General features: G+C 35.3%; 1 protein-coding gene across 2 annotated transcripts in view; it reads left to right on the top strand.

Moving 5' to 3' along the window:
• Positions 1–15,645, top strand: part of LOC121431955 (cyclin-dependent kinase-like 4) — a 31,296-nt gene extending 15,651 nt beyond the window's left edge. The window contains exons 5-11 of one of the 2 annotated variants that reach the window (XM_041629749.1): positions 1,622–1,734; positions 3,683–3,822; positions 4,826–5,035; positions 9,460–9,603; positions 10,240–10,511; positions 10,871–11,082; positions 11,827–15,645. In XM_041629749.1, the coding sequence (XP_041485683.1) occupies positions 1,622–1,734; positions 3,683–3,822; positions 4,826–5,035; positions 9,460–9,603; positions 10,240–10,511; positions 10,871–11,082; positions 11,827–11,981 (1,246 nt within the window). In that variant the 3' untranslated portion in view covers positions 11,982–15,645. The remainder of the gene's footprint in view (positions 1–1,621; positions 1,735–3,682; positions 3,823–4,825; positions 5,036–9,459; positions 9,604–10,239; positions 10,512–10,870; positions 11,083–11,826) is intronic. The other variant, XM_041629750.1, reaches the window with a different exon arrangement.
• Positions 15,646–27,039: the final 11,394 nt, after the last annotated feature.

The following is a 27,039-nucleotide window of genomic DNA, read 5'->3' as shown; positions in this document are numbered from 1 at the left end:
AGGAGCAGTGCAAGATAATGTCCACATTCCTCTAAGGAGAATGAAACATTTAGAACAAGTGGGCTTGTGTGAAAACAGAAAAATCAAAGAAATAGATCAACGAAATTTTGAGAGAAATCGGACAAATAATGAGACAGTTACATGTATGAGCATTTGAATATTGCGATCACTAATGCTATGGAGATGCTCCAGTTGGCAATGCGACAAAGATGTGTGATGTCACTTGTGAACAACTCTTCCCATTATGTTAATACATGTATGGGAAGGCGGGGTAAGTTGTGACAGTTTTTGCTTTTTGCATGTTAGAATTGATATGATTAATAATCTTGTCGAAATAAGTACCTTGCCTTGAAATTTCATTCTTCTGAAATATTTTCCACCTATATATAACTTTCTACCCCAACACTGAAAGTCATCGTGACCTTTGAAAAAACCGATGTCAAATGGCTCAACTTGCCCCATATATGGGGTAAGTTTGAGCCACCTTCTGGGGTAAGTTGAGCCACAAAAACTATGTACAAAATGTATGGGGGAGAACCAGCATGTCAATTTTTTGTTTAAATTCTTTTCACTTGCTAATTCTCTATAAATACTAACATCCTGTAAAAGGAAAAGAGCAGTCATGTAAATTTGCTCCTTTCAGCCTGTATTTCAATCTATTTTTATGGTTTGTTTGTTTTTTAAGATACATTACCATAGGAATTACCATGGCTCAACTTGTCCCATGCTATTTGGCTCAACTTACCCCAGTCCGAACTTAGTGTGATAATTTTGTATCCACACATTTATTATGCATTCATCATATAAAAGACTATGACAAGAATGAAGATCCATACCTGGACTAATAATATTGTTATCATGTCTTTATTATATTCAAAGACGTGTGTGTTTATAAAGCACTTATCTATTTCACACTCTTTTTTACTTTTTTGGCTGAAATTCATATTTTTCCCTCTAAAAAACTACTTTTTGTTTCAAAGTTGGAAACAATGTGGTGGGGTTAGGGGTTATGCTATGGGTCATCAATACATGACACCACCACAATGTCTGACTCATTCATTATTGGCCTGGGGCTGGTGGCTCAACTTGCCCCTATGCTCAACTTACCCCGCCTTCCCCTATATATATTTCACTTAAATTTCCTCTTTTATCACATCTATCAGTAGATCATGTGTTTTTTTTTATAGGAGGGCATGTAATACAGATTTTTAAAGAATACATCATGGATAAAGAATTTGTATCACCATTAGAAAAAGTCAAAAGAGACATTTTGAGGGTATTTTATAGTCCATCATAGGGATAGTTGTTCACATGTGACATGTGACACATCCTTGTCGCATTGCCAGTGGGAGGATCTCCATAGCATAAGTGATGGCAATATTCAAATGCTCATAACTTTCTCATTATTTGTCTGATTTTTCTCAAACTTTGTTCATATTCTTTAATTTTTTTTGGTTTTGACACAAGCCTTCTTGTTCCAAAGGTTTCATTCCCCTTAAATAATGAGAATGACATTATTCATCAAAATTCTCATCAAAATAAAATCACTAGTATACATGTAGCATTATCTTTACTCATCCTGGCACAAGTCTGAACCCATCATTTTCTTTTGTCTCTACAGAGCAATAGATCTATGGGCTGTGGGTTGCTTACAGGCTGAGATGTTGACTGGTGAACCCCTGTTTCCCGGTGATAGTGACATTGATCAACTCTATCACATCATCAGGTGCTTTGGTAAGTACAAGAGAAATAGTGTGATGTTGTTTGAAGGTTTGCATGGTGGCATGTACAATTGCTGATGTGGTTTACGGTACACCATGTGGAGTGTTATAGAAGCAGTGGATAGAAGAAGAGAAGAAGTGGATAGGCGAGAAAGTGGAGATTTGAGAATAGAGTATTCTTTCTTGAGAATAGTCCTGAAAAGGACTGTAAACCAGAAGGAATGTTGAGTGAGAACAGCTTGAGTAGTAGAGCTGATGAGGAGATGCTGGCTTGCGTCGGCGAGTAGAGATGATGAGTAGTAGAGAGACTCGACGTTTCGGACAGGTTGACTGTCCGTCTTCAGGAGAAATAGTGTGTTAGCATACTGAAGATGGATTTTCATTTGAATTTTCATTGAATAGATTTGAACTTTATTGTGACGGAAGATTAACAAAATAAAATACAAAATCATTTTTGTTTTCAAATGATTTTGTTGGAAAAAGAGTAAACAGGGGCTCCCTATAATCTGGCATCAAAACTTTATAGTGAGTTGTTTTTGTATCTGACTTTACAATTGCAGTTCTCAAATATGTTACTATAGTTTGATAGCAAAATTTAGTGCTGTACTGCTGTTATATAAAGGCTGAAATTCAGAATTCTTCTTGCATCATGTCCATATCATAATGATTCCTTGTAAAAGACATATAGAGTTCATTTTAATTTTTTGTAGATTTCATCAATGCTATTCAATAGTAAATTTGATAAAATCAATAATTGGTGTGTGTACGTTGCTCTATACCTTTTAAGAGAGGCTTTTGTGTACAAGGAATGCCGCGTGGTGTGAACTATAGATAAGGAGGTATAATGATTTGTATTAGAAATAATCTTAATTGTTTATCGATGCTTGTTATATTATCTTAAGTGATAGGACTTTGAAATGTGATATCTCTGATTTGAAATACCAGAGTTCAAAGATACATGTAGCAATCCCTTTTGTGTATTGAAGGTGTTTTCATCAGGTAATGATAGCTTTGTACACTCATGTAAACATTAATCAACATGCATTATTAAGCTGGATATTTGAAGGACATTATTATACAATTTGTACTTGAGATACAGTATGCCTATTCAATATATGTAGTATGTCATGTTTGTTTTTCTTTTGATCATGTGTCATAATTGACTTTGGTACAATGGCTTAGATATGTAAAATAGAAAAAAACATTGCATTTAATTGAATAAAAGGTGCAAAGATCTATTTGATAAATGATGACATGATTAAACACAATTTAGCAAGACAAATCATGAGTCCTTCCTCAAGCTGTTTTGAATAGTGGTCTTGTGTAAAAATTGAAAATACACATCTTGGGGAAAATTATTTATGATGCAACAGCTCACGAAAAAAGTCATAAAATTACAAGTCATGACGGGTAAATAGAGTGCTTGATTTAGAGAAGGGAGGGGGAGGGGGGAAATGGTGACCAGTATTATAGAATATGTGCATTGTTAGATTCACAGAAGATATTTACAAATTGAATTATAGATACACTGTACAGTGAATTAAGATAAAGAGAATAATAACCACTAACCAGTGCTTGGGCCAATGCAATCCAGAATGGAAAGATTGATTAACATTGGAGTTTGAGCAAGGACCTCAGTGGCTACAACCGAAAGATATATTTAGAATTATTAGATATCAATCAAAATAATTTTATACCACTGAACATACGGTACATGTAAATCTCTGTTAATTTTTTTTTTCTATTTTATAGTTTTTTATTGTATTGTACATGTACAAATTGATTTAAATGTTAGATGCTGTAATATGTAAGCTGAACCACATGTATTGTTGTGAATATGAAAAGATTGAACAAGTAAAATAAATGAAATGAATTGAATTGAACTTATGTTTTGTGAAAACACCCCTGGTCAAAGATCGGACCCCTTCATCTCTGAAATCTCTCCATCTCTCTTCCCATAGGTACTCTGATCCAGAGGCACAAAGAAATCTTCCTGAAGAATCCTCTCTTTGTTGGTATGAGGTTACCGGAGGTCAAGAACGTTGAACCCCTGGAGAAGAGGTTTCCTACACTCTCTGGGCTCTCTATCTCAATGATGAAGGTAAGATTCTCGGTTACACTTTGTAATTCCGAAACGTGTAAATTGCCTATACCTCGATGTTCGTTAATCCGAAAATGTAAAAGGGTTTGTTAATCCGAACATTTGTGGCGTTATTCCGAAGGTTCGTTGAAGCGAAAACGAAATAAGGTTTGATGTTCCGAAGGTTGGTTAGTCCGAAAACGAGATACGGTTTGTTGTTCCAAAGATTCATTGATCTGAAAACGAAGTAAGGTTTGTTTTTCCGAAGGTTCGTTAGTCTGAAAGTGAAATAAGGTTCGTTAATCATTACAATTTCGGACTCACAAACCTTTGGAATTACGAACCTCATTTCGTTTTTGGATTAACGAACCTTCGGAATTACAAACCTCACTTTGTTTTCGGACTAAAGAACCTTTTGCATTACGAACCTCATTTTGTTTTCGCACTTACGAACCTTCGGAATATTACGAATTACAAATGTATGCGAGATTCTCAAGTCCCTGTCTCATGACTTGCGGGTAACTGTTTTGCTACCCGCAAGTCGCCTGCATTGGCATTAACTCAAACACAGGAGCACAGGCAAGTCTGAATTGCCACAAAAAGAGTTTTGATTATGCTCAAAAACTTGTTGCGGGTGAGTTGTAAGTGCTTGCATGCAACCCACCTGCAAGGCTTGCACTTGTCCATGTGACAGAATCTTAAGGTCAAAGGTCATAGTATATTGGAAATTATGTTCTTTCAAACTTTGGTTGTCCCCAGATCACCAATTAGATAAGAAATATATGTCAAAAAGATCGAGAAAATATTGTAAAGTTGACTCTCCGAGATGCTGATACTAAATCTCCTGATACTAAAATAATCATTACTAGTGCACCAATAAGCCTAACCCTTAATCTTCTAATCGGAGCAGAGATTGCCTCAGCACTTTCTCTGTGTCACATCGGTGTAGACAAGCAAATCTGTCTTAATGTTTGTGTAATTGCATCCTCCTCATTAGATTCTTAAATTGTGTTTTTGTGAACAGAGCTGTCTTCACTTAGACCCTGACCAAAGACCCACCTGTACCCAGTTCTTGAAGCATGAGTTCTTCAAGAAGGATGGCTTCTGTGACACTTTCCCCAGTGAGCTCAGCATCAAGGTTCAGAAGGAATTCGAAGGGAATCCCCTCCTCAAGTCATTGCTGGGTGATGAGAAGGGAGACGAGGAGAAGAGATCTAAGCATCGGAGTAAGAAGGTAGGTGTCTAGTCATCTAAGCTTACCTCTTGCTACATTAACTCCTAGAAAATGTTAAGAAAAGCAACTTAATAATAGTTAGAGAGACTCACTTCAGTGCAAACAGTGAATGGATATGACATCTCGGTATAAATTGAATATGGAGTAATGTAGAACCAGCAGAATTTGAAACCCTGTGTCTGAACCTCTTGACTAATGCTTGCTAGGAAGTCACTCTATCACCAGGACTTTGGTGAATCCAGTGCTGATTTCAAAATCTATATACAATTTAATAGGGAAGTACTGTTGGGTTGTAAGTTTTAACTTGATATATATCTCATACAGTCATGCTCAAATGATACTGAATCCTGCCGCAAAATGCACTTCTTCGTGCTGAGTGTAGAATGTAGCAAACAACACTACAATGTTCGGCAAATCCAGAGAAACAAACTTAATTGAATGTAATGTTTTGTCCCCTGATTTCACATTTAAATATCTAAAATATGGCAGAACCTGAACACTTTAAACATGTTCATTTTCTGTTGGGGTTCACTAATTTTGGATCACCACCTTATTAGATAAATCAATGAATAATAAATTTATTACTGAGTTTCAAAATGGAATACTTCAGAGAAGTTATTTACATAGTATGCATCTCAATTTGGGAATGAACTTTTCTTTCATATTGGTATGTTGAACACTAAACATCCTTTTGAAAGAGGGGAAACAGAAGTGCTGGTTACAAGAGTAAGGTAGAATGCTACAGAATGAAACTAATGCATGAACAAAGGTGTCATATTTATCATTACTACCACATCCAAAAGCATAGACCTTATTCCTACTATCATCATTATCAACATTGTCATCATTCTTACTATCATAATTATTTCATCAACATCATCTTGGCTATCTTCATCATCATTATCATCAAACTATCATCATTGTCATTGTCATTGCTAGTATCATTACCTCCGCCATGGTCGTTATCATTACCGACATTGAGCAGTTTTTGAAACACACGTCCACATATACGACGTGCATGTGAGTGACGTCATTTGTCAAGCTCAGCATGAAGACCATTAAAACACAGTTTTCAGTGACTTTTCACAAAATTAATGTAATATGCATTATGTTTATTAGGTGATCTGTCAATCGACAGACCAACTATTAATTTCGTACGAATTTTCTTTTTTATTTATTTTTCCGCCCTTTTCTTGTTAGTACTAAATCTCCAAATCTACATCATCAATTATCTTCAAAATATCATCAGATATGGGGACTTATCATGTGATGTGTATAAAGCAAGTTCAAGGTCAAAAGGTCATCATGACGTCATCTAGACGCCATTTTGTAAAATCACATCAATCATATCTTCATTATCAATTATCGAAAATTAACAATATTTACATCACATTAACTTCAGGTCAAGGGTCAAACGCCAATGTCATCAAAGGTCATGTAAAGGTCACGACGTGCACGTATGCGCGCGTCAAAATTTTAAAATGCCCAAAATCCCTTTTTGACCAAAACAGAGTACGAATCAGGTCCTTTTAAGCATTTCAAAAATTTGCGCGCGCACGGTTACGCGCGTTCCCGCGCGTAACGGCACTATAAAACATAGGATTGCCATTTTTTTCATATTAATGCACCGATAATATAATTCTGAACAATTTGATACCTTGATCAACCTTCTACGACAAGTAATAAAGGAATTAGCGTCCATCAAAGTTTACAGCATGCGCGCGCACTAACCATAGACTATGTATGTGCAAAAACATGCCTATACAAACTTCATTATAGCTCTTAAAGTAGTCCGTTGACCCCCATTTTTTTTTCGTATTCGAATAGAGTATGGATGGGAGATGTGATATCATGTCGCATTTGACCCGAAATTTTATCATGACGTCATCAAAATGGCGTCGGAACTCAAAATTCCCATTTTGCTACTTATGACTTCATTATAATTATGCAGATTTTACTTTAACTCTGTAAATATTGGTCAATTTTCGCTCAGTTTTCAATATGTTGTAACTGAGGACATACTATTTCTAATTTGATGCCTTTATACACTTTTAAAGGAATGGATCATCCTAAAAAATGGCATGTCATTTTCACTCATTTTGTGTGCAATCTCTATGGGAAATGACTTTTTCTCAAAACTGGATTTTACATTCCTGAATTTCGTGAGCCATATCTCCCTTTCTATTGGTTGGTTTTCTCTGAGCTTGAAGTATGTTGTTGCTGAGATTGTAAGCTATCGCAAGTGTGGTCTTCGTTTTCCAATCAGATGCCGGGATCATGCCCGTATTTCACTTGCAAAATTGGATTTGAGATCCTCTTAATTTGCTTGTGTAGAAAGTCTATGGGATACAGTGCAGCTCAATTGGTAAGGCACCAGACTTGCATCCTTAAGGTCGAGGGTTCGAACCCAAATATGACCATAAATTTTTTTCTTTTCAACTTTTCGCAAATGTTCCTTAATCACCATTACAAGGTATATTAGTTCAAATATCGCACAATAAAGTAGGTTGAAATCGTTTTTAATAGGCCTATAACATGTACAATGTGTATCGCCTACACCTACATGTATTTCACATATTCTCATTTCCCTCTTTTCAAGAGTATTCAACATGTTCTTTTCGTAATAAAAGTTTAGTTTTCAATATGAGCATTGTATTGATCTCAATAAACATGGTGATTGTATTCATGATCATGAAAATCAGAGACAGATCACCTAATTCGTCCTCATGACGAATTAAAATTCTAGTTTTATTTGAAATTGCTTTCTGATCTCCAAAATATATATCAATATATATCCTAACGCACGTAAAAGGGAATCAAAGCAAGTAAAAGAACAAGTGTGCACAAGTTGCACCTTAGCATCACCCGGCCGGGTCGCCAGGTGATGGTACGCCTGATCTTCCGGTTCAGGCAGCGTGTCATGACCCGCTGGTTATCGCACTGTTTCACATGGACGTACGTACACATACAAGTCGAGTGAAATCTAAAATATTCGCATCTGTAGAGAACATAGGCAGACGACGTTGACTCGAACGATCAGATGACTACCATGCCGTTCTCGTTCACTGCTCCTAAAACTCTCTATCATCATCTTCAACATCACCACTACAATCATCCCTACCACCACCATCAACACCATTGTTATTATCATTACCGTCACCACTGTCATCATCACCGTCATCATCATGTGATGTTGAAGAAGGAGATGATATCTCCTTCAACATCACCGCAACATCATCATCACTACCACCACCATTATCATCACCATCATTACCATCACCATCATCTTCAATGTCTTCAAGATCATTGTCCTCACAGCCACCGCCATCATTACCATCACCATCATCATCAATGTCATCAAGATCATTGTCGTCACAGCTGCCACCATCATTACCATCACCATCATCATCAATGTCATCAAGATCATTGTCATCACAGCCACCACCATCATTACCATCACCATCATCTTCAATGTCATGATCATTGTCATCACAGCCACCACCACCGTTACCATTACCATCATCTTCAATGTCATCATGATCATTGTCATCACAGCCACCGCCATCATTACCATCATCTTCAATGTCTTCAAGATCATTGTCCTCACAGCCACCGCCATCATTACCATCAACATCATCATCAATGTCATCAAGATCATTGTCACAGCTGCCACCATCATTACCATCACCATCATCATCAATGTCATCATGATCATTGTCATCACAGCCACCGCCATCATTACCATCACCATCATCTTCAATGTCATCAAGATCATTGTCATCACAGCCACCGCCATCATTACCATCACCATCATCATCAATGTCATCAAGATCATTGTCGTCACAGCTGCCACTATCATTACCATCACCATCATCTTCAATGTCATCAAGATCATTGTCATCACAGCCACCACCACCGTTACCATTACCATCATCTTCAATGTCATCATGATCATTGTCATCACAGCCACCGCCATCATTACCATCACCATCATCTTCAATGTCATCAAGATCATTGTCATCACAGCCACCACCACCGTTACCATTACCATCATCTTCAATGTCATCATGATCATTGTCATCACAGCCACCACCACCATTACCATCACCATCTTCAATGTCATCAAGATCATTGTCATCACAGCCACCGCCATCATTACCATCACCATCATCTTCAATGTCATCAAGATCATTGTCCTCACAGCTGCCACCATCATTACCATCACCATCATCATCAATGTCATCAAGGTCATTGTCCTCACAGCCACCGCCATCATTACCATCACCATCATCATCAATGTCATCAAGATCATTGTCGTCACAGCTGCCACCACCACTTCCATCAACATCATCATCACCAAAACACTGTTACCATAATCATCATAGATATCCTCATTACTAATGTTTTCATCCTTCATTCTGTAGCAATCAAGTAGTGAAAAGATGGAGAGAGAAAGAGAGAAGGAAAAGTCCAGAAAACGTCACTCAGAGACCGACAAGGTCAAGAGGTCATCGACGCCTTCACGGGATGGGCATCATGAGAGCAGCCCAAAGTATGATGCAAAGAAGGTATGAACGAAAATCTTACAAGTTAACGTATACCCTTAAGAAATCAAGCTCGTTTAACTTGATTTTGTTAGACACAAAACCAACAGGTCAATCGTGAAATAACTATGACATGTAGAAATTGGCTTTTTTTTCTAAATTGCAAGAGTTCTAGTAATAGCAAGTATTATGAATGATTATAGGCACCTGAAAATTGATTAGCAATTAATTTTTCTTGGAACATGCATAAGCAATCAGGGGTGTGAGAGTTCAGATTTTTATTTGATTTCAGATTTTTTTTTATTTTCAGCGTAATTTCAGCCTATTTTTGGCTTTCCTCTGTGCAAAATGTATGTGAGCTCTTTCTATTTCAGATTTTTTCAACACTCTCCAGCTTTTTTCAAGATCTTTTTATTTGTGACCACTCACACCCCTGGTAATATGCATATCGATTTCTGGGGAGCGTTTCATGAAAGGACTTGTCAGATGTTTTATCCGACAGTTACCATAGTAAAAGTGTCTCCCAGCCAATCAGAATCAAGGAAAGATGCCAGATCTGACAACTTGTCAGACAAAAATGTTGATGAAACACTCCCCAGTACCAACCCTGATTTTGAAATCTGTCAATTTGATTGTGTTCCTTTCTGTCCGTCCCTCCAGAGCAACCCATCCTCAATGGCTGAGATGCAGAAGAAGTCCTCCATCGCCACCACGCCATCCAACAGCACCGCCCCTTCCATCCAACACATCAGCTCCTCCAGCAAGCTACCCCAGCACATAGGGGGTCACAACGGTCCCACCAACCACACCTCACACCAGTCGGGTCAGGGTTCAAGCCCCACCCAGACCACCATCAATCTCACCATGGGCAATATCACCTCCAACAAGTCCAACTACTCCTCTACCGGTATGGCAGGTCCTCCTCCTTTAAGGTGAGTCATGCAAGAGCCTTGGGCCAGTATTCAATTTGATAGTTAAGCCAGAATTTTAAGTATTTTACTCAATGTTTTGCTTAATGTGGAAAGTGCTTAACCATCAAATTTTTTATTATTTTTATATATTCCCAAAATTGTTTCTTTCTATCTGATTCTATTCACTTAACTTTAATTACAGAGTGCAGAGAGACTTTATAATCTTTGCTCTACATACATGTAAAAACTGAGTATTATTATGATTATTATGTATAACTGGATATGCCAATATTGTGCAAACAAGAGATAATAAAAAAGTTATGTTGAGAAGGAACTAGCACGCAGAACTGCTACTAATTCTTTAACTATCCTTATTGCAGGGCTAATGACAAGATGACAAAGAAGTCAACCAACTCTTACTACAAGAAGGTTGGTGCATCGGGCAGCGAGAAGACAATGATCCATGAGAAAACGCTCCAGTTTGATGCCATGATGTCCAGCCAACGCAAATCCAAAAAGGACGTCTCCAACACGTCGCCACGGGAGAGCGATAGAGAAGTCACACACTTGCCAAACCTAACTGGGAAAGATGGTAAGTAATCTAACAAATAATGTACAGGTTTGTGTTCGTATCAATGCAGTGCATTGCACTCATGGTTATTTACAATGGTGGTATAGTAATCTAACAAATAATGTACAGGTTTGTGTTTGTGTCAATGCAGTGCATTGCACTCATGGTTATTCAAAATGGTGCAAGAAGCACAGAGCTTGCCAAATGCTTTTGCATAATATCGGTAATACTCGAGTGCATGAATAGCCACCAACATCACAAACTTATCCTGTGCATTATTTGTTTTATATAATGGGTTGACAATGTAAATATTCAGTAGAAATTTGCATAATTGTTTAAGAATAACAGTCAATTAAGCAAGGCAACAAATTTCTTTTATGGAATAACCACTGCTTTAGTGGAACAAAAGGGTAGATTACATGCCTAAGCACCATAAGTTTAGTGGTCGCATTATCATACACATATCTGATGGAAATCATGAACACCCAAACATGTGGGCACATGCTTTGATAATTGTTTGCTAATTGAAACATGTCTGATGACAGATTGCCTTTATTCTAATTACAGACATTTACTGACATTCTACCAGAATCATTTTGCACATAATTACAGATTTTTGCATACAGACTCTTGGGTAAAATAATTTTGTTGTATCAAGTTCTAATTCAATCTAATTCATCATTTCCATGATTGGATTTTATCCTCAACTTGTTATGACAGTTGTCCCTGATTCCCCTTTCTCTTGATTTTCGTTTCCCATCTTAGCCAAGACATCAGAGCGCCAGGAGAAGAAGGTGAAATCGAAGAAGAGTCACCATACCACTATGCCTCAGATTGCCAACCAATCCGAACATGGAGGTCATGGGTTCAACGCCAATGCCTCCTACTCGTCAACAGATCACAATCTACCTGCTGTATAGCAAAGCATGGTGTCAAGCCATTTAGACAGTTCAGAGAAGTGTGCCTTTGAGGGAAAGCACTTCCTGCTGCAAAGACTTCTGGAACAGCCTTAACCTGTTGACTACTGGGATCTGCATTTGCCATAGGCTTTGTGCAGGGACTATTCAATTCCAGTACGCAGTGGGTTAACACCGTATTCAAGCAGGAAGATGTGAAGTAAGATTTTTTTAGGGTAATCTTGAGGCAGAGATGCTTGATCTGGTAAAAACTCATAAGCACAAAGTGCTCATAATACCTGAAGGAAAAATGTTACCCAGAACATCTGGCATTGGAGTGGTTGCTGCTATCAAACAGGATGAACATTTCCAAGAAATGGGTTTCGTCACTCAGATGAACAGATTCCTGGCTTCTGTATGACACTGCTGCCGTACCTAGTAGTGTCCAAAGAGTTTGGATTATATTTATAACTAAATAGTGTAAACCAAAAGATATATAATCGTATGAAAATGTGCTACATGCAATGACCTGTAACATGGCTTATAATGTCTGCGCTTCTTCCACTTATGAAAAAAAAGTATTCAACGGCGAGTTTTGACACGGGTCAACCAACTTAAATCTTCCAATCAATTTAGGCTACCATTGAATCGCAGCATCAGCCATCTTTCCCGTTGTGTGTTCTTCAGTCTTCACCAAGGAAGCAATCCTTGATACATTGTGCAGTCGTTCATTTTGCTGTTCATCCATCCTTGATCATGACTGAAAGGCTTTCCTGATGCTTCGCAAAACAGATGTCCCAAACTTTGTATTCTGCAGAGAAGCTAATGCTGTATTGCTCTTGATTTTATTCTTGGATCGTTGTCACAACTTAGCAATTCTTTACAAGCAGAGACGTTTACAACGAACTGTCAATCGATGCAGTCGGTCAGTTGCCTGCGAGTTGGAAAAAGGGTTTAGATGATTCTGTTGAGAAATCAAGTCAAGAGCTGCTGTGATTTGATTTGATTATGATGAGGTTGAAGTTGAGATTAGCCTCTGCAGAAAAAAAGAAGATAATGTTATACGAGTCTTGTCTTTTGCAAATATGGAACAACACATAGGGAGCCTACCAAAGAATCAAAAGAGATGAGACCTGCATCAATTTTCTCATGAAGGTCACATGTCATATCATGTGACTGATCAGATGACCTCCAAGCTGATTCGCATTTATATTCATACAAGCAATTAACGAGTGCAGCTTCGTGAACATCAATTACAGTGAACGTCAATTAAGGAATGATACATTTTGCAACTTAGATCATTTGTACTTTAAAGTATAAAGAATATGCAATAATATTTTCTTTAAGTGCTTGTTGTATAAAAGAAATATGTGCTAAGATTTGTTCTATAAATCATCATCACCCTTTCCTAAGAATCCATTTAGATATTGGAAGTTATTTGTGAAGTTGAATTCACTGTATAGCATTACCTTTTTTCTCTATCTGAAATTTATAATTTTGTAAATAAAAGTTTAGTATTATTGACAGATTTCATTTCAGTGAAAATCTTTTATCACTTTTAGTGCTGAATGAAGGTGTTACTGCATGAAGAAACATAGAATATTGATTTTTTTCTGACTCAATTATTATGTGTATCATTAGAATTCTATTTTGAATTGCTTCAGTATCCTTTGATACTAACTTTCAATGTTTCTAAGATTAATCTTGAATACTTAGTTTATCACAGTAGGTGTGAAGTTTGAAATGAGCATGATGTCTCAGTCTTTTCTGTTAACAGTAGGCAATTTTTTAAATCCATGATCTTTAAATCGACAATGCTTCAACAAGAAACAAAGCCAATTTATTTGAGTAATCTCCAAGCATCAGAAGTAGTGCGGGTGATATTAGATATTTGAATTGTTTGATATTGAAAAAATGTTGCATATTCATTAGGTTTGATTATGTCGATAGATCTTGATAACACAATATGCCCAAAATATTTTGATTATTAAAACTTCATCACTATTTATTGACCAAAAAAGCTGCTCTGTATTATTTTAAACCAACTCAGAATTTTGTTAGTTGGTTCCCAAATACCCACGTTTCATAGACAAGCCCCGATTGAAAGTTTTGCTTTCATTTCCCCCTTCCCTGCTCTCACAAAATTTGCAGCTCATAATGAATCAATATAATCAATTTTCAGACTTGTCGATATATCGTGTTATTGGCGATATGTTGCTGGCGATAATCAACTGACATAGAAATCAAATATCGACCAGCACTAACCAGGCCCCGTTGCATAAAAGTTACTTTTATGATACTACCATGGTAATGCAGATCAACAACCAATCAAAATCAAGGATTCCATGCAAGTTACCATTGCATCGCAAATATGCAACAGGGCCCAGAATCGTTAAATATATTTTTTAGTCCACCCACCGAATACGCAATTTGTAATGTTGACAAAAAAATTGTTTTCAGACTATACATGTATGTAGCCTTTTTATGTCACACTTGAGTATTACATTTCCCTCTTCATAATGACATTTAAAATGTCTGTAAGTTGTTTATTTTTCCCTAGGCATTTGATGTTCTTAATTATTTTTCCAGCAAAGAATAAGTATTAGTCCAAATTTGGTCACTGAGTATTGTAACTAATGTAATTAGTCCTAATCTTAATTGATAACACTATAGATAATATGAAAGAGTTCTTTCTGTATTTCATGACTGGTTTTGTACATAGCAACAGTCAAGACTTTTTAAAAGCTTGCGCTTGGGTGTGTGTATATATATATATCTATGTTTTTTTTTCCAGGTATTAAATGAAATTCTCTGAAATGTTTTTTTTTTATGGCTCTGTGCTAAAGACACCTCATTTGATACATTGCTGTGTGCTGCTTATCACTAGAGATATATCACACTATGATATGCATTTGGTTTTGAATTTTGTGCTTCAGAAGGTCAGATATTTTCACAGGTCAGGGTCAAGGGTCACAAAGGGCATGTCAAAGGTCAATCTATAGTACATTGATGCAATTTGAGGCAGTGTATGGTTTTGGTTTATCAACAGAATTAGATTGCTTTCCTAAAGAACTTACCTGGTTAGCCAACATTTGATTGAAGTAGCTCAGCTACTTAAATGATGAATGATATTTACCCACAATTACCATGCTCAGTGCTTTATTTTAGTGTAGCGTGGTGGTCTAGTGGTTTTGCCTGGCTTTTCAATCAGAGAGTCATGGGTCCAAATCCCATCCTGGTGAAAGGGACTATGTATGTTTTATGATATTTCAAGGCAGACTTCTTGTCTGCAACTCATTAAAACCTAACTTGTTTACAATATCTTGATGGGCAATATATCATGTACCCACCATCGTCTATTCATGGAAGTTTCAAAATAAAAATATTTCATCATTGAAGTCCCATCAGTTCTAGTATGGTATACTTACAGAGAATGTGAAAAGCATTTATCTGCTTAATTGATTAAGTAGTTTATTTCTGCCCTGCCTTAAATATTTTATTGAAATACATCCATGTACTATAGGACACCATTTTGACAACCTTCTGTGATTTTGTTTTTTCACTATCCTTCATGTAACAAGACTTGAACGTGGATGAGGATCTTGCTTTTGGGGATCTTTTCTTGACCCTTGCTTTTGTGTGTTGGAACTGTTTAATTTCAAGACTATCAATATATTTTATTATTTTTCCTGATAAAAATATATTTTAGTACTGTATTTCAAATTGCAATATATCTCTCTTTAAGATTATATGGATGATGTTTACATTCAAAATTTCATTTAAATTTCATGTTCACAATTCGTTTGTTTGTTTGTGTACAATGCCTACAAAGGCTGAATAAAAAATGTTTGATCTATATGATATCACACACACACAAAAATACTGTAATGGCTTGAATGTAGTTACATCATCTGCTGAATTTTAATTTGACTTGGGAATTTTTTTTCTTCCTTTTTGGAACAGTGACTGTTTTCCTAACTTATCCTTAATATATAATGAAAATTGATTACTAATATGTCAGGGATAACATATTTTGTTGTTTTGAAATAGCTAGACTGAAAATCTTGACTGAATCTTTCCCTTGAAAATCTATGAGTGTAATTGGAATTATAATGTAACATAATATTCAAGAATATACATGTATATTTTTGAAATGCAATTTTTACTTCACAGAGAAAGTATATAATAACATGTACCATGCACATTTTCAAATCTCTCATTATTTGCAACTTCTGTACATTACCATGACCCCATTTCACAAACCGTGATATCAATAACACATTGAAATATGTATTTGTTATCGAGAACAGGTATTCGTGAAAGGGGGCTGGGATAAATATGTATATCTTTTGATTTATAGTTTCACTGTGAATTTGATACATACATCACCATCTATATTTTTTGTGTGAATTTTGCTGCTTCCATACACTGTATATTAAAGTGTGCATATAATGTCACAGGTAAACCAATGCCGTGGCCCCATCTTAACAAACAATTGTGATCGATATGATCAATCATAAGTATGGAAAGCCAGCAATGTCGGCAGCTGGAATGCATTTGTCTGTTACAAAGTGTATTCTAAACATGATATATCGTCGGCCTTATGCCAAAAGGGCCTTAACCCGATTTTAGGGGTTCTGAATATTTTATAATAAATTTAACACATTTCATGTAAAACTTAATAACTTAACATGTTTATCGAAATTGGCTTCAAAAGCAAAAAAACGACCACAAACTTTTGATTATTAGAGAGGCCAAAACCTTTAAACGCCATTATCTCGGAATGGCCAAAAGCAGTTAAGGCCCTTTTGGCATAAGGCCGAAGATATACTCATACCTATATCATTGTCATGGAAAAATCAGTATGCTCCCTTTCGTCTCCCAATGGCCACCGCACACCTTACGACTGGTCCACGATCCGTTTTTGCAACAAAGCGCGTTATGCTCATTTTCTGAAAATGTGAAAAGCATTTATTAATATGACTGAGGTTTAAATTTAAATTTACTGAAAGAATGCTAATATAACAATTTTGGATGTTTGTAAGCCTTCTTTTGGAGTAAAGGCCAAGTAAGTTTAAAATCAAAGCCAATCATACAATAAATACTATTCTATACTATACTATACTATAGTATTGCTATGATGTAATTTTATGACTAGATTTGAATTTCACTTTTATTCTAATAAGGATAACAAAGTCACAGATTTGAACATAGGTATTTGTATGATGTTTTAGAACATTACACAGTAAGATATTTCATGTTTCAATATTAGCATCAAATTCTACTACGTTTTATCCCAAAATTGGGTTGCAGAGCAATCAAAAGGTGTGCATTGGCCTTATGGAACATCATACTTTTCACAATTGAAAATATTATGGCATTGATTGATTTTCCATAGTTAAGATTGATATCAATCACAATGCTTTGTATGATCATACTATTATCAAGCATCATATTAAAGAAAAGCATGCTTGCATTGCATATTAATATTGTACTATATGATCAGTTACTATATTGTATTATTTTCTAGGCTGAACTGAGGATAAATTCCCAAAACAGAATTTGCTTCCCTTACACAAATTTACCCTTGTTTCAAGCAAAAACAAATTCAAGATGTAGGCCATAGTATTGATGTAATGAAATTAAGTAAAATTCATTAACTTTAATTTCCCCCAAATATATTGGTTTATATTATTCATATCTTTCATTGATTACAAAAAAAAATTCACCACAAATTGCGCAAGCATATATGTGTCACACATTTGAAGTGTAATCATATTTTGAAACCTGCATTTATCTCTAGAAAAAAAAATAGTCCTACTTGCTATACAAAAATGAAAGGAACATGTACATTGTACCTCCAGTATACCTTATGTTTAAGTGGGTTTTTTTTCTCTTCAAAAAGGCGATAACTTTGTTTACTTTCACATACATGTAGAACAAGAAAGGTTTACTGCAGTTATACAGGGCCTTGTTACACCATGATTAAAGATTAATTGTATATAATAACATTTCTGATTGACTTAAAATGCAATTGCAAATCTAATTGGTCTTTACAAGTTTAACTATATGTAGCTAATATTTGATCATACACATATACACACAAGAAAGTATTAAAAGAATTTTTCAAATAAGGTTGTGAATATTATTCCGTCCATATTATGTATAGATTAGATGGCTTAGTGGTAAAAGTAATATTAAAAGGACTCATCTTGCAGGTAAAATTAATTGTTTTATTTGACAGAGTTGGAACATTTTAGAAATAGGGAGCTAAATTGTGAGGGTTTTTTTAAGGTGGTGGGGTGTCTTGATGACACCATGAAGTCTCTCTCTTTTGACTCTAAATTCAGACAAAAAATATCATATTTTGATAGGTTATTTATTTCATCATATTTCTTGAGAGTTTTACAAAATGTTGCTTGTGCTGTTTCTATTTGGTAGAAAACTTGAAATTGGAATTTTCATCACTGAAAATGTCTAAAATGAAGAATATTTTCTTTCTTGCATTTTGATGATTCAGCACAATTATGCCAAAGAATATAGCAAAGACAAAATGTATTTTTCCTGTAGAATAGTAAAAAAAGAAGATGCATTACTGTTTAAAGTGAATTATTAGCTATGCAGACTTACAACCCCCCCCCCATATAATAGTTAAGATTAACCTGAAGATATATCAAAAGAAACACTTGGCGAGCTTTGCTGATTGTTGACATTACTTTTATGCCACTAAATGTTGTTAACTTGGTAATAATTGCATTTAAAAGGCTGAATAATGTTTTAACTTTGTTGTTTTTGTACAATGTACGGCATGTAGTGTATTCATGTTATGTCACTATTATTATTATTAAGCCTATATACAGTGGCTTAAAAATAACTACTGCAAAGGTTATTATGTATTATACAGTTTTTGTTTTTTATTGCTTTAATCTGAAAATCAAATAAAAGGTTAGCATCGGTGTGAGGATGTTTTCCAATTTTACCACATTTTCAGCATTTTTCCTTTTTTTTATTGTTGTATTTATGTATTTATTGTGAAAGGGAATTTCCAGACTGGTTATGGAGTTAATCACCCTTGCATTTAGGGAAAGAAACAGTTGAGCAGGTCTATGTTTACAGATGCCACTCTTTTCTATTCAAAACGCCAAATTCGTCTGGAAATGTGTTTCTTTATAATGAATCTCTTCTTCCTTTGAAAGAAAAGTCTATTTTTTTTTACTCTGAACTTTGCCCCTTCTTTGGTATGAAGTAGTGCATTTTCAACCATTTGAATCATTTTACAAAAACAAGCTCCCCATAATCAAAATGTTGTTATGTTTTGAGCAAACAACTTGGTAGAAAATGTTCCTACACAAACTTTTTGACTAATTCCCAGGTTGAACCAAAATTGATTTGTCAATTCATGCACAAATGAGCACATATTATTAAAAGGCAAATGCACTTCTAAATTTACAGGAGATATTTTTTAATAAAGTGGATTTTTAGGAATTCCTGCTGTTTTCCGACAAATGCTCACTTATAGCTATGATGTTGAAGTCCACTCTTTTGTTCGTACAATGATCGACAACACATTTTGGCAGCAAAACAAATTTTGATATGTGAATAAATTGAGGGCTGAAATATCAGGAATTTCCCTGAAAAATGTTAACAAACCAAGTAAACACAGGATGAGAAAGATTAATGGGCAGTGATCCCGTGGATACGTGTCCGCCCCCCCCCCACTCCTATTCCGTATTCTGTTGAGCAGCCTCACAGGGTCGTACCCCCCCCCCCGACCAAAAATCTCTCGGAACTGGAGAACTAAAGGTGGCGCCATTTCTTCGTTAAACAACATAGGTAACATACAGTTTAAATATTGACCGCTCTTGTTACTCTTCTTTCATCTTTCTCCTCAATATATCTTGTTTCCACTGATTGAAATTCTCGGGAGCTAGGGGTCCCTCCCCCCTCTCCCCCCCCCCCCCCCTTTAGCTTCGCCCCGATTCTGCCCAACTAACTCCTCAGAAGCAGTTGTCAAATACCAGTCCCGTTTTCACGTTTTATTTTGCTCATTTCCAACAAAACTGCATAATTCACGGAAATGCCATCGGGATAAACGTCGAAGTATGAAACAAACATGCAATGCAAACTAATAATCACAATTATACATATTTTGAAACTAAGATAGATTGATCATTATACGTGCATCACACTCTTATAGGACAGAAACGTCTAACAAACGTGTTTTTTATGTTGTTTTGGTTTTTTTCTGTTAAAGACTGAGCACAATATTATTTTGAGCCCATGTGTGTAAGAAGAAACTCTCAGTTTCCAAATAACAAGTTGACAGAGAGTTCGTGACACAGATCTTATAAGCCTTTGTTATTTTTCTGGCTATATTTTTTGTTTACCTGATACAACATTTTATTCGTATTTATGAATACAAAAAGTAACAATTTCCTGGTATCAAGAATGCAGCAATTTAATTACAGTCTTTGAAAAATGCCAACTCAAACGATAAACGATTTCACCTATTAAAAACAAGTCCCAAAACATTTCTCGCAAATAAACTAAAAAATATATGCTTCAAGTATTTCATTTTCCAATATATACCTATCAAATGATCATCCTCTTTAAAAAACATGATAAAAACTGGTATTATATTTAGGCTTGTTTAGTGTATACACTCTTAAAAATACTCCTTGTCCCATTTGACTAGATCTTTGGATCACATTTTGCCAACAAATTTTGAGGGATTTTTTTACCAGATTCTAGTCATTTAAAAGAAATTTGACTAATACCTAGTCAATATGGTTTCCGACTTTGACTAGTTTTATTTCAAAGTGACCGGAAATGATTAAGTGCATCTGGGATCATTTAATCTAGTCAAAATAGTCAGATAGATTATTGAACACTACGACAAATATTCGACATGTTTGATTTATTTGCAAACAATGTAGAATGAATGTTATAAAGAATATTAGAAAATATATATATCGTTCTTTTAGTTATGTATCACAGGACTTCATGATTAAAATGTTGCATCACGGGTAACTGATTAAGGCAATGTATTCGACTGTGAGTGGTTTTTGTACTGTTCCAAAATATAGTCCAGGATATAAGAGGCATAACCTTGTTTTTTTTATATATGCAATATTTTTTTATGTTTTTTTGTCAATTCGAGGGTGCTGATTACGAATCTGAATGATGCCACTCGTGTAACCTTGAGCATTTTCCGCAAATTGGCAAAATCCAACATGGCCGCCAAAATAAGCAAATTACCCATGAAAATCCTAAAATTGTCCACACATTGGCTATGAAATGCATGAAATTGTGTGGCAGGAGCGAAATACTCTCTGAAATAATAATTTTTGACAAAATATTTATTTTCCTGATATTCAAAATGGCCGCCATAGGCCCTTGTATACTCTATTATGTACAATATGAATAGGGAAAACTAGTTTTCACAAAAATGAGCACTTAACTGCAAAAAATCGCGATGTATGAATGAAGTAATATATGCAAATCATCATTGCTAACGAGATATATCATTTATTATGTCATATATGGGAACATTTATGTATTTTGATATCTAAAATAGCCGCCACAGGCCCAAACAGTATTGCGTACAATGGCAATGGGGGCCAAAAAATTCACAAGAGTGATCACTAAAATGCATATTATTAAGATTAAACGAATGGAATACTGACTAAAAACATAATTGTTAACGAAATATATTTTGTATGTGATGAAAGTTTCATTTTGATATTCAAAATGGCTGCCAAAGGCCCTAAAGCTACTATGCACAATGAGAAAGAGGAGCAAATAAATCACAAGAGAGAGCACTATAATGCATATGTGATAAATTAATGGGATACTGTCTAAAAACATATTTTCTAAGGAAATATATCATTCAGGTTTCAAGTTTGTGTTAAATGCTGTATTTTGACTTTCAAAATGGCCGCCATAGATACAGTATTATGTACAATGCAAAGTGGGAAACCAATATTCACAGGAGTGAGCACCATAAATGCACGTAATAGTGATCTATGAGTAGAATATTGTCTGAAAGCATAATTTCTATTAAGATATATCATTTATTCTGCCAGTTAGGCGATAAATACTGTTATTGGAAAGTCAAAATGGCCGCCGCAGGCCCTTATGGTATTATACACAATGGGAACAAATAATTTATTATTTCAACAGAACTTGGCTTTGCTTGGCCAAATGGTGATGTATGAGTGAAATATTGTCTGAAAACATGATTTATAACAAATTTATATCATATTCTGTGTAATTTAGGTGATAAATACTGTATTTCAACATTCAAAATGGCTGCCATATGCCCTTTTCGTGAACATTATTCACTCCACTCAAATTGTATATTATACGAAAATGGCCTGTGGTGGCCATTTTCAATTTAAAAATGCAGCATTTATCACCTTAATTACACAACATCATGATATATTTCGTTAGAAACCATGGTTTTAGACAATATTTAACCCTTACATCACAATTACATGTATATGCAATATTCAGAGTCAAGTAAAACCAAATTCTGTCAAAATTATATGTCCCATGTTACAATGTACACAATACTTTAAGGACCTATGGCAGCCATTTTGGATTTCAAAGTACAGCATTTATTACCTCCACGACCAATACGGGATGTATTTAGTTAGAAATCATGTTTAAGACAATATTTTACTCGTATATCACAGTTATATGCATTTTATGATTCTCACTCTTGTGAAAATTTGTTTCTCCATTCGCATTATGGTGGCCATTGAACATGTTGAATGTCAAAATACAGCATTTATCACTTAAATGGCATATGAACAATGATGTTTTTAGTCAGTATTCCACTCGTTTATCTTAATAATATGCATTTTAGTGCTCACTCTTGTCATTTTTTTGGCCCCGGCCATTGCCATTGTACATAATACTCCTTGGGCCAGTGGCGGCTATTTAAGATATCAAAATACAGAAATGTCCCCATATGTGACATAATAAATGATATATCTCGTTATTAATGATGATTTGAATATATTACTTCATTCATACATCGCGATTTTGTGCAGTTTAGTGCTAATTTTTGGGAAAATTAGTTTTCCCTATTCATATATAGCCTATGGCGGCCATTTTGAATATCAGGAAAATAAATATTTTGTCAAAAATTATATTTTCAGAGAGTATTTCATTCCTGCCACACGATTTCATGCATTTTATAGCCAATGGGCGGAAAATGTTACGTGCAATTGTGGTGCTCAATCCTGTGAATAATAGTTTCCCACTTTGCATTGTACACAATACTATTAATGTCTATGGCGGCCATTTTGAAAGTCAAAATACAGTATTTAACACAAACTTGAAACCTGAATGATATATATTTCCTTAGAAAATGTGTTTTTAGACAGCATCCCATTAATTCATCACATTATAGTGATCTCTCTTGTGATTTCTTTGCTCCTCTTTCTCATTGGGCATACCTGGTAATACTTTTATGGCCTTTGGCAGCCATTTTGAATATCAAAATGAAACTTTCATCACATACATGGCATATTAATAATATATTTCGTTAACAATTATGTTTTTAGTCAGTATTCCACTCGTTTAATCTTAATAATATGCATTTTAGTGATGACTCTCTTGATTTTTTTGGCCTCCATTGCCATTGTACGCAACACTGTTTGGGCCAGTGCACATGGCGGCTATTATTCATATCAAAATACATAAATGTTCCCATATATGACATAATAAATGATATATCTCGTTAGAAATGATAATTTGCAGTTCATTCATGCATCGCGATTTTTTGCAGTTAAGTGCTCATTTTTGTGAAAATTAGTTTCCCCTATTCATATTGTACATAATAAAGTATACAAGGGCCTATGGCGGCCATTTTGAATATCAGGAAAATAAATATTTTGTCAAAAATTATTGTTTCAGGGAGTATTTCACTCCTTCCACACAATTTCATGCATTTCATAGTTAATGTGTGGACAATTTTAGGATTTTCATGGGTAATTTGCTTATTTTGGCGGCCATGTTGGATTTTGCCAATTTGCGGAAAATGCTCAAGGTTACACGAGTAGCATCATCCAGATTCGAAATCAGCACCCTCGAATTGACAAGAAACCATCAAAAAAATATTATTTATATAAAAAACAAGGTTCGGTCAAGTTTCTATGGGGCCTATCCTGGACTAATTGGATCCACAATTGATATTAAACCATGAGCGAAAATTTTGCTCCATTCGTAAGTATAGAGAACTTGTGATTCCAAACTAAACATGTGCTTGTCAAATTAAAAAGGGGTATGATAAAATTAAACGACTCAAACCCAACCCTCACTTTTTATACCCTTTTCTTTCTTTCTTTTTTTTATTTTGTTTTATTTAACTTTTTTTCGCTACTATACTCCAATCGATGGGAAGGGATGCTTGCCCCCTCCCCGAGTATGACTTCAACAGTTCAAGGATGACTTCAATGAAAAATGTGTTTCTTTTTAATAAGAACCACATTGAAATCAACGACTTATTTTGAAGTTACTAATCATACTACACACCCCTTTAACAACATGAATAGCGACGGAGTTAGTGGTACTCTTCAAAAGTAGCGGATGTATCACCAGCTCAATATTTGAAATCATTTTGAAAATATTTACTTTATTAGATTTTCAACGAAGTTGCCGAACCAACACTAAACGTGCTGAAAGCGTCATCCTTTCTTTGGTACTATACACAATATTCCATTTAGTCGTACCTAGATTTTAGGCTGGAATGTGTTGTGAACAGACACATAAATGCGCAACCATAAAAGATTTCGGCAGATATTGATGTCTGAGAGGTCACACTTGTTATCTTTCTATTCATTTAAAATCTCGATGAATGGGCACAAACGCATTCTCCTTATGAGAGCATTTGAAATCAATCGCCCACTTGCTGAATTCTGGTTAAACTGAAATCATAAAACTCGATAAGTCGGCTTAATCTATATGGGAAGTTAAAAATACAATAAATTATGGAAGCTTAAAAGTGCCACCGAGATGTTGAGATAATTATCTCGGGAAGTCGACATCTTGATAGCAAAAGATAAGATGACGAGATCCTGGATCTCATCATGTCGACATCTTTTAGAAGAGATGATGAGATGACAAGATCCCGGATCTCATCATGTCAACATCTTTTAGAAGAGATGTTGAGATGACAAGATCCCGGATCTCATCATGTTGACATCTTTTGGAAGAGATGATGAGATGACAAGATCCCGGATCTCATCATGTTGACATCTTGTAGAAGAGATGATGAGATGACAAGATCCTGGATCTCATTATGTTGACATCTTGTAGAAGAGATGATGAGATGACAAGATCCTGGATCTCATCATGTTGACATCTTGTAGAAGAGATGATGAGATGACAAGATCCTGGATCTCATCATGTCAACATCTTGAGAAGAGATGTTGAGATGACAAGATCATCTCATCATCTCATCATCTCTTCTACAAGATGTCAACATGATGAGATCCGGGATCTTGTCATCTCAACATCTCTTCTAAAAGATGTTGACATGATGAGATCCGGGATCTTGTCATCTCATCATCTGTTCTAAAAGATGTTGACATGATGAGATCCAGGATCTTGTCATCTCATCATCTCTTCTAAAAGATGTCGACATGATGAGATCCAGGATCTCGTCATCTCAACATCTCTTCTAAAAGATGTCGACATGATGAGATCCAGGATCTCGTCATCTCAACATCTCTTCTAAAAGATGTTGACATGATGAGATCCAGGATCTCGTCATCTCATCATCTCTTCTAAAAGATGTCAACATGATGAGATCCAGGATCTCGTCATCTTATCTTTTGCTATCAAGATGTCGACTTCCCGAGATAATTATCTCAACATCTCGGTGGCACTTTTAAGCTTCCATAATAAATATCGTTTGACCTCTTACAATGCATATGCAATACTTGCACTTAATGCAGAGCAAGAAGAAGAAGTAGAAGAAGAAGGTGAAGAAGAGAAAGAAAAAGAAGAGGTTGAAGAAGAAGAAGAAAAAGAAAAAAAAAGAAGTGGAAGAAGAAGAAGAAGAGAAAGAAAAAGAAGAGGTTGAAGAAGAAGAAGAAAAAGAAAAAAAAAGAAGTGGAAGAAGAAGAAGAGAAAGAAAAAGAAGAAGTTGAAGAAGAGGAAGAAGAAGAAGAGAAAGAAAAAGAAGAAGTGGAAGAAGAAGAAGAAAAAAAGAAGAACAAAAATAATTTGAAGAAGAAGAAGAAAAAGAAAAAGAAGTTGAAGAAGAGAGAGAAGAAGAAAAAGAAGGAGATGAAGAAGAAGTTGAAGAAGAAGAAAAGGAAGAAAAAGAAGAAGTTGAAGAAGAAGAAGTTGGAGAAGAAGAAGAAGGAAGAGGAGAAGAAGAACGAGGAGAAGAAGAACGAGGAGGAGGGGAGGAAGAGAAGAAAACATAATATTGAAGGATTTCCATAAACAACGTTTATTAGAATAAAACAATATGCCACAATACATATCTGGGGAAGCAAAATATCAATGACTACCTGATTATTTCAAAAACTTCAAAACAACTCAAAAAATAATTTTCTATGATTACGATCTACACAGCTGAATCATTCACAGTTATTACGAATATACAAACTGAAATTCGAACAAGTTTATTTAGGTCCACAACATTTAGCCTTCTCGGCTGAAGCAGGAGGAGGGCCAGTGGTGGGGGGGGGTAAACTGTTATCCATCACTCTAAAAAAGAAAATGTTAACTTAACATATGAAAGGTTGGAGGAGTGACAACATTTTCTAAATGTTGAATTTACCACTTTAAATGGTTCCACCCAACACGTAAAATGTTGGATTCAACTTTATACAAGGTTGGATGTAACATTTGGAAAAGGTTGTCACTCCTCCAACCTTTGAAATGTTGATTTAACATTCGAACTTTTAGAGTGATCTTAACCTAGTCTATTTAAGGAATGGTCATGCAAGTCTGAACAACCACCCCCCCCTTTTTTAGGAGAGACAGGGAGTGTTTGTCGAAAACAAGCTGACGAGCGACGAGAAATGGTTCTTTTTTTTAAAGAAACCAAAATATGCCA

The sequence above is a fragment of the Lytechinus variegatus genome, chromosome 18 (assembly GCF_018143015.1).
Source record: "Lytechinus variegatus isolate NC3 chromosome 18, Lvar_3.0, whole genome shotgun sequence".
Taxonomy (NCBI): Eukaryota; Metazoa; Echinodermata; class Echinoidea; order Temnopleuroida; family Toxopneustidae; genus Lytechinus; species Lytechinus variegatus.
This window is presented reverse-complemented; position numbering and strand designations above follow the sequence as displayed.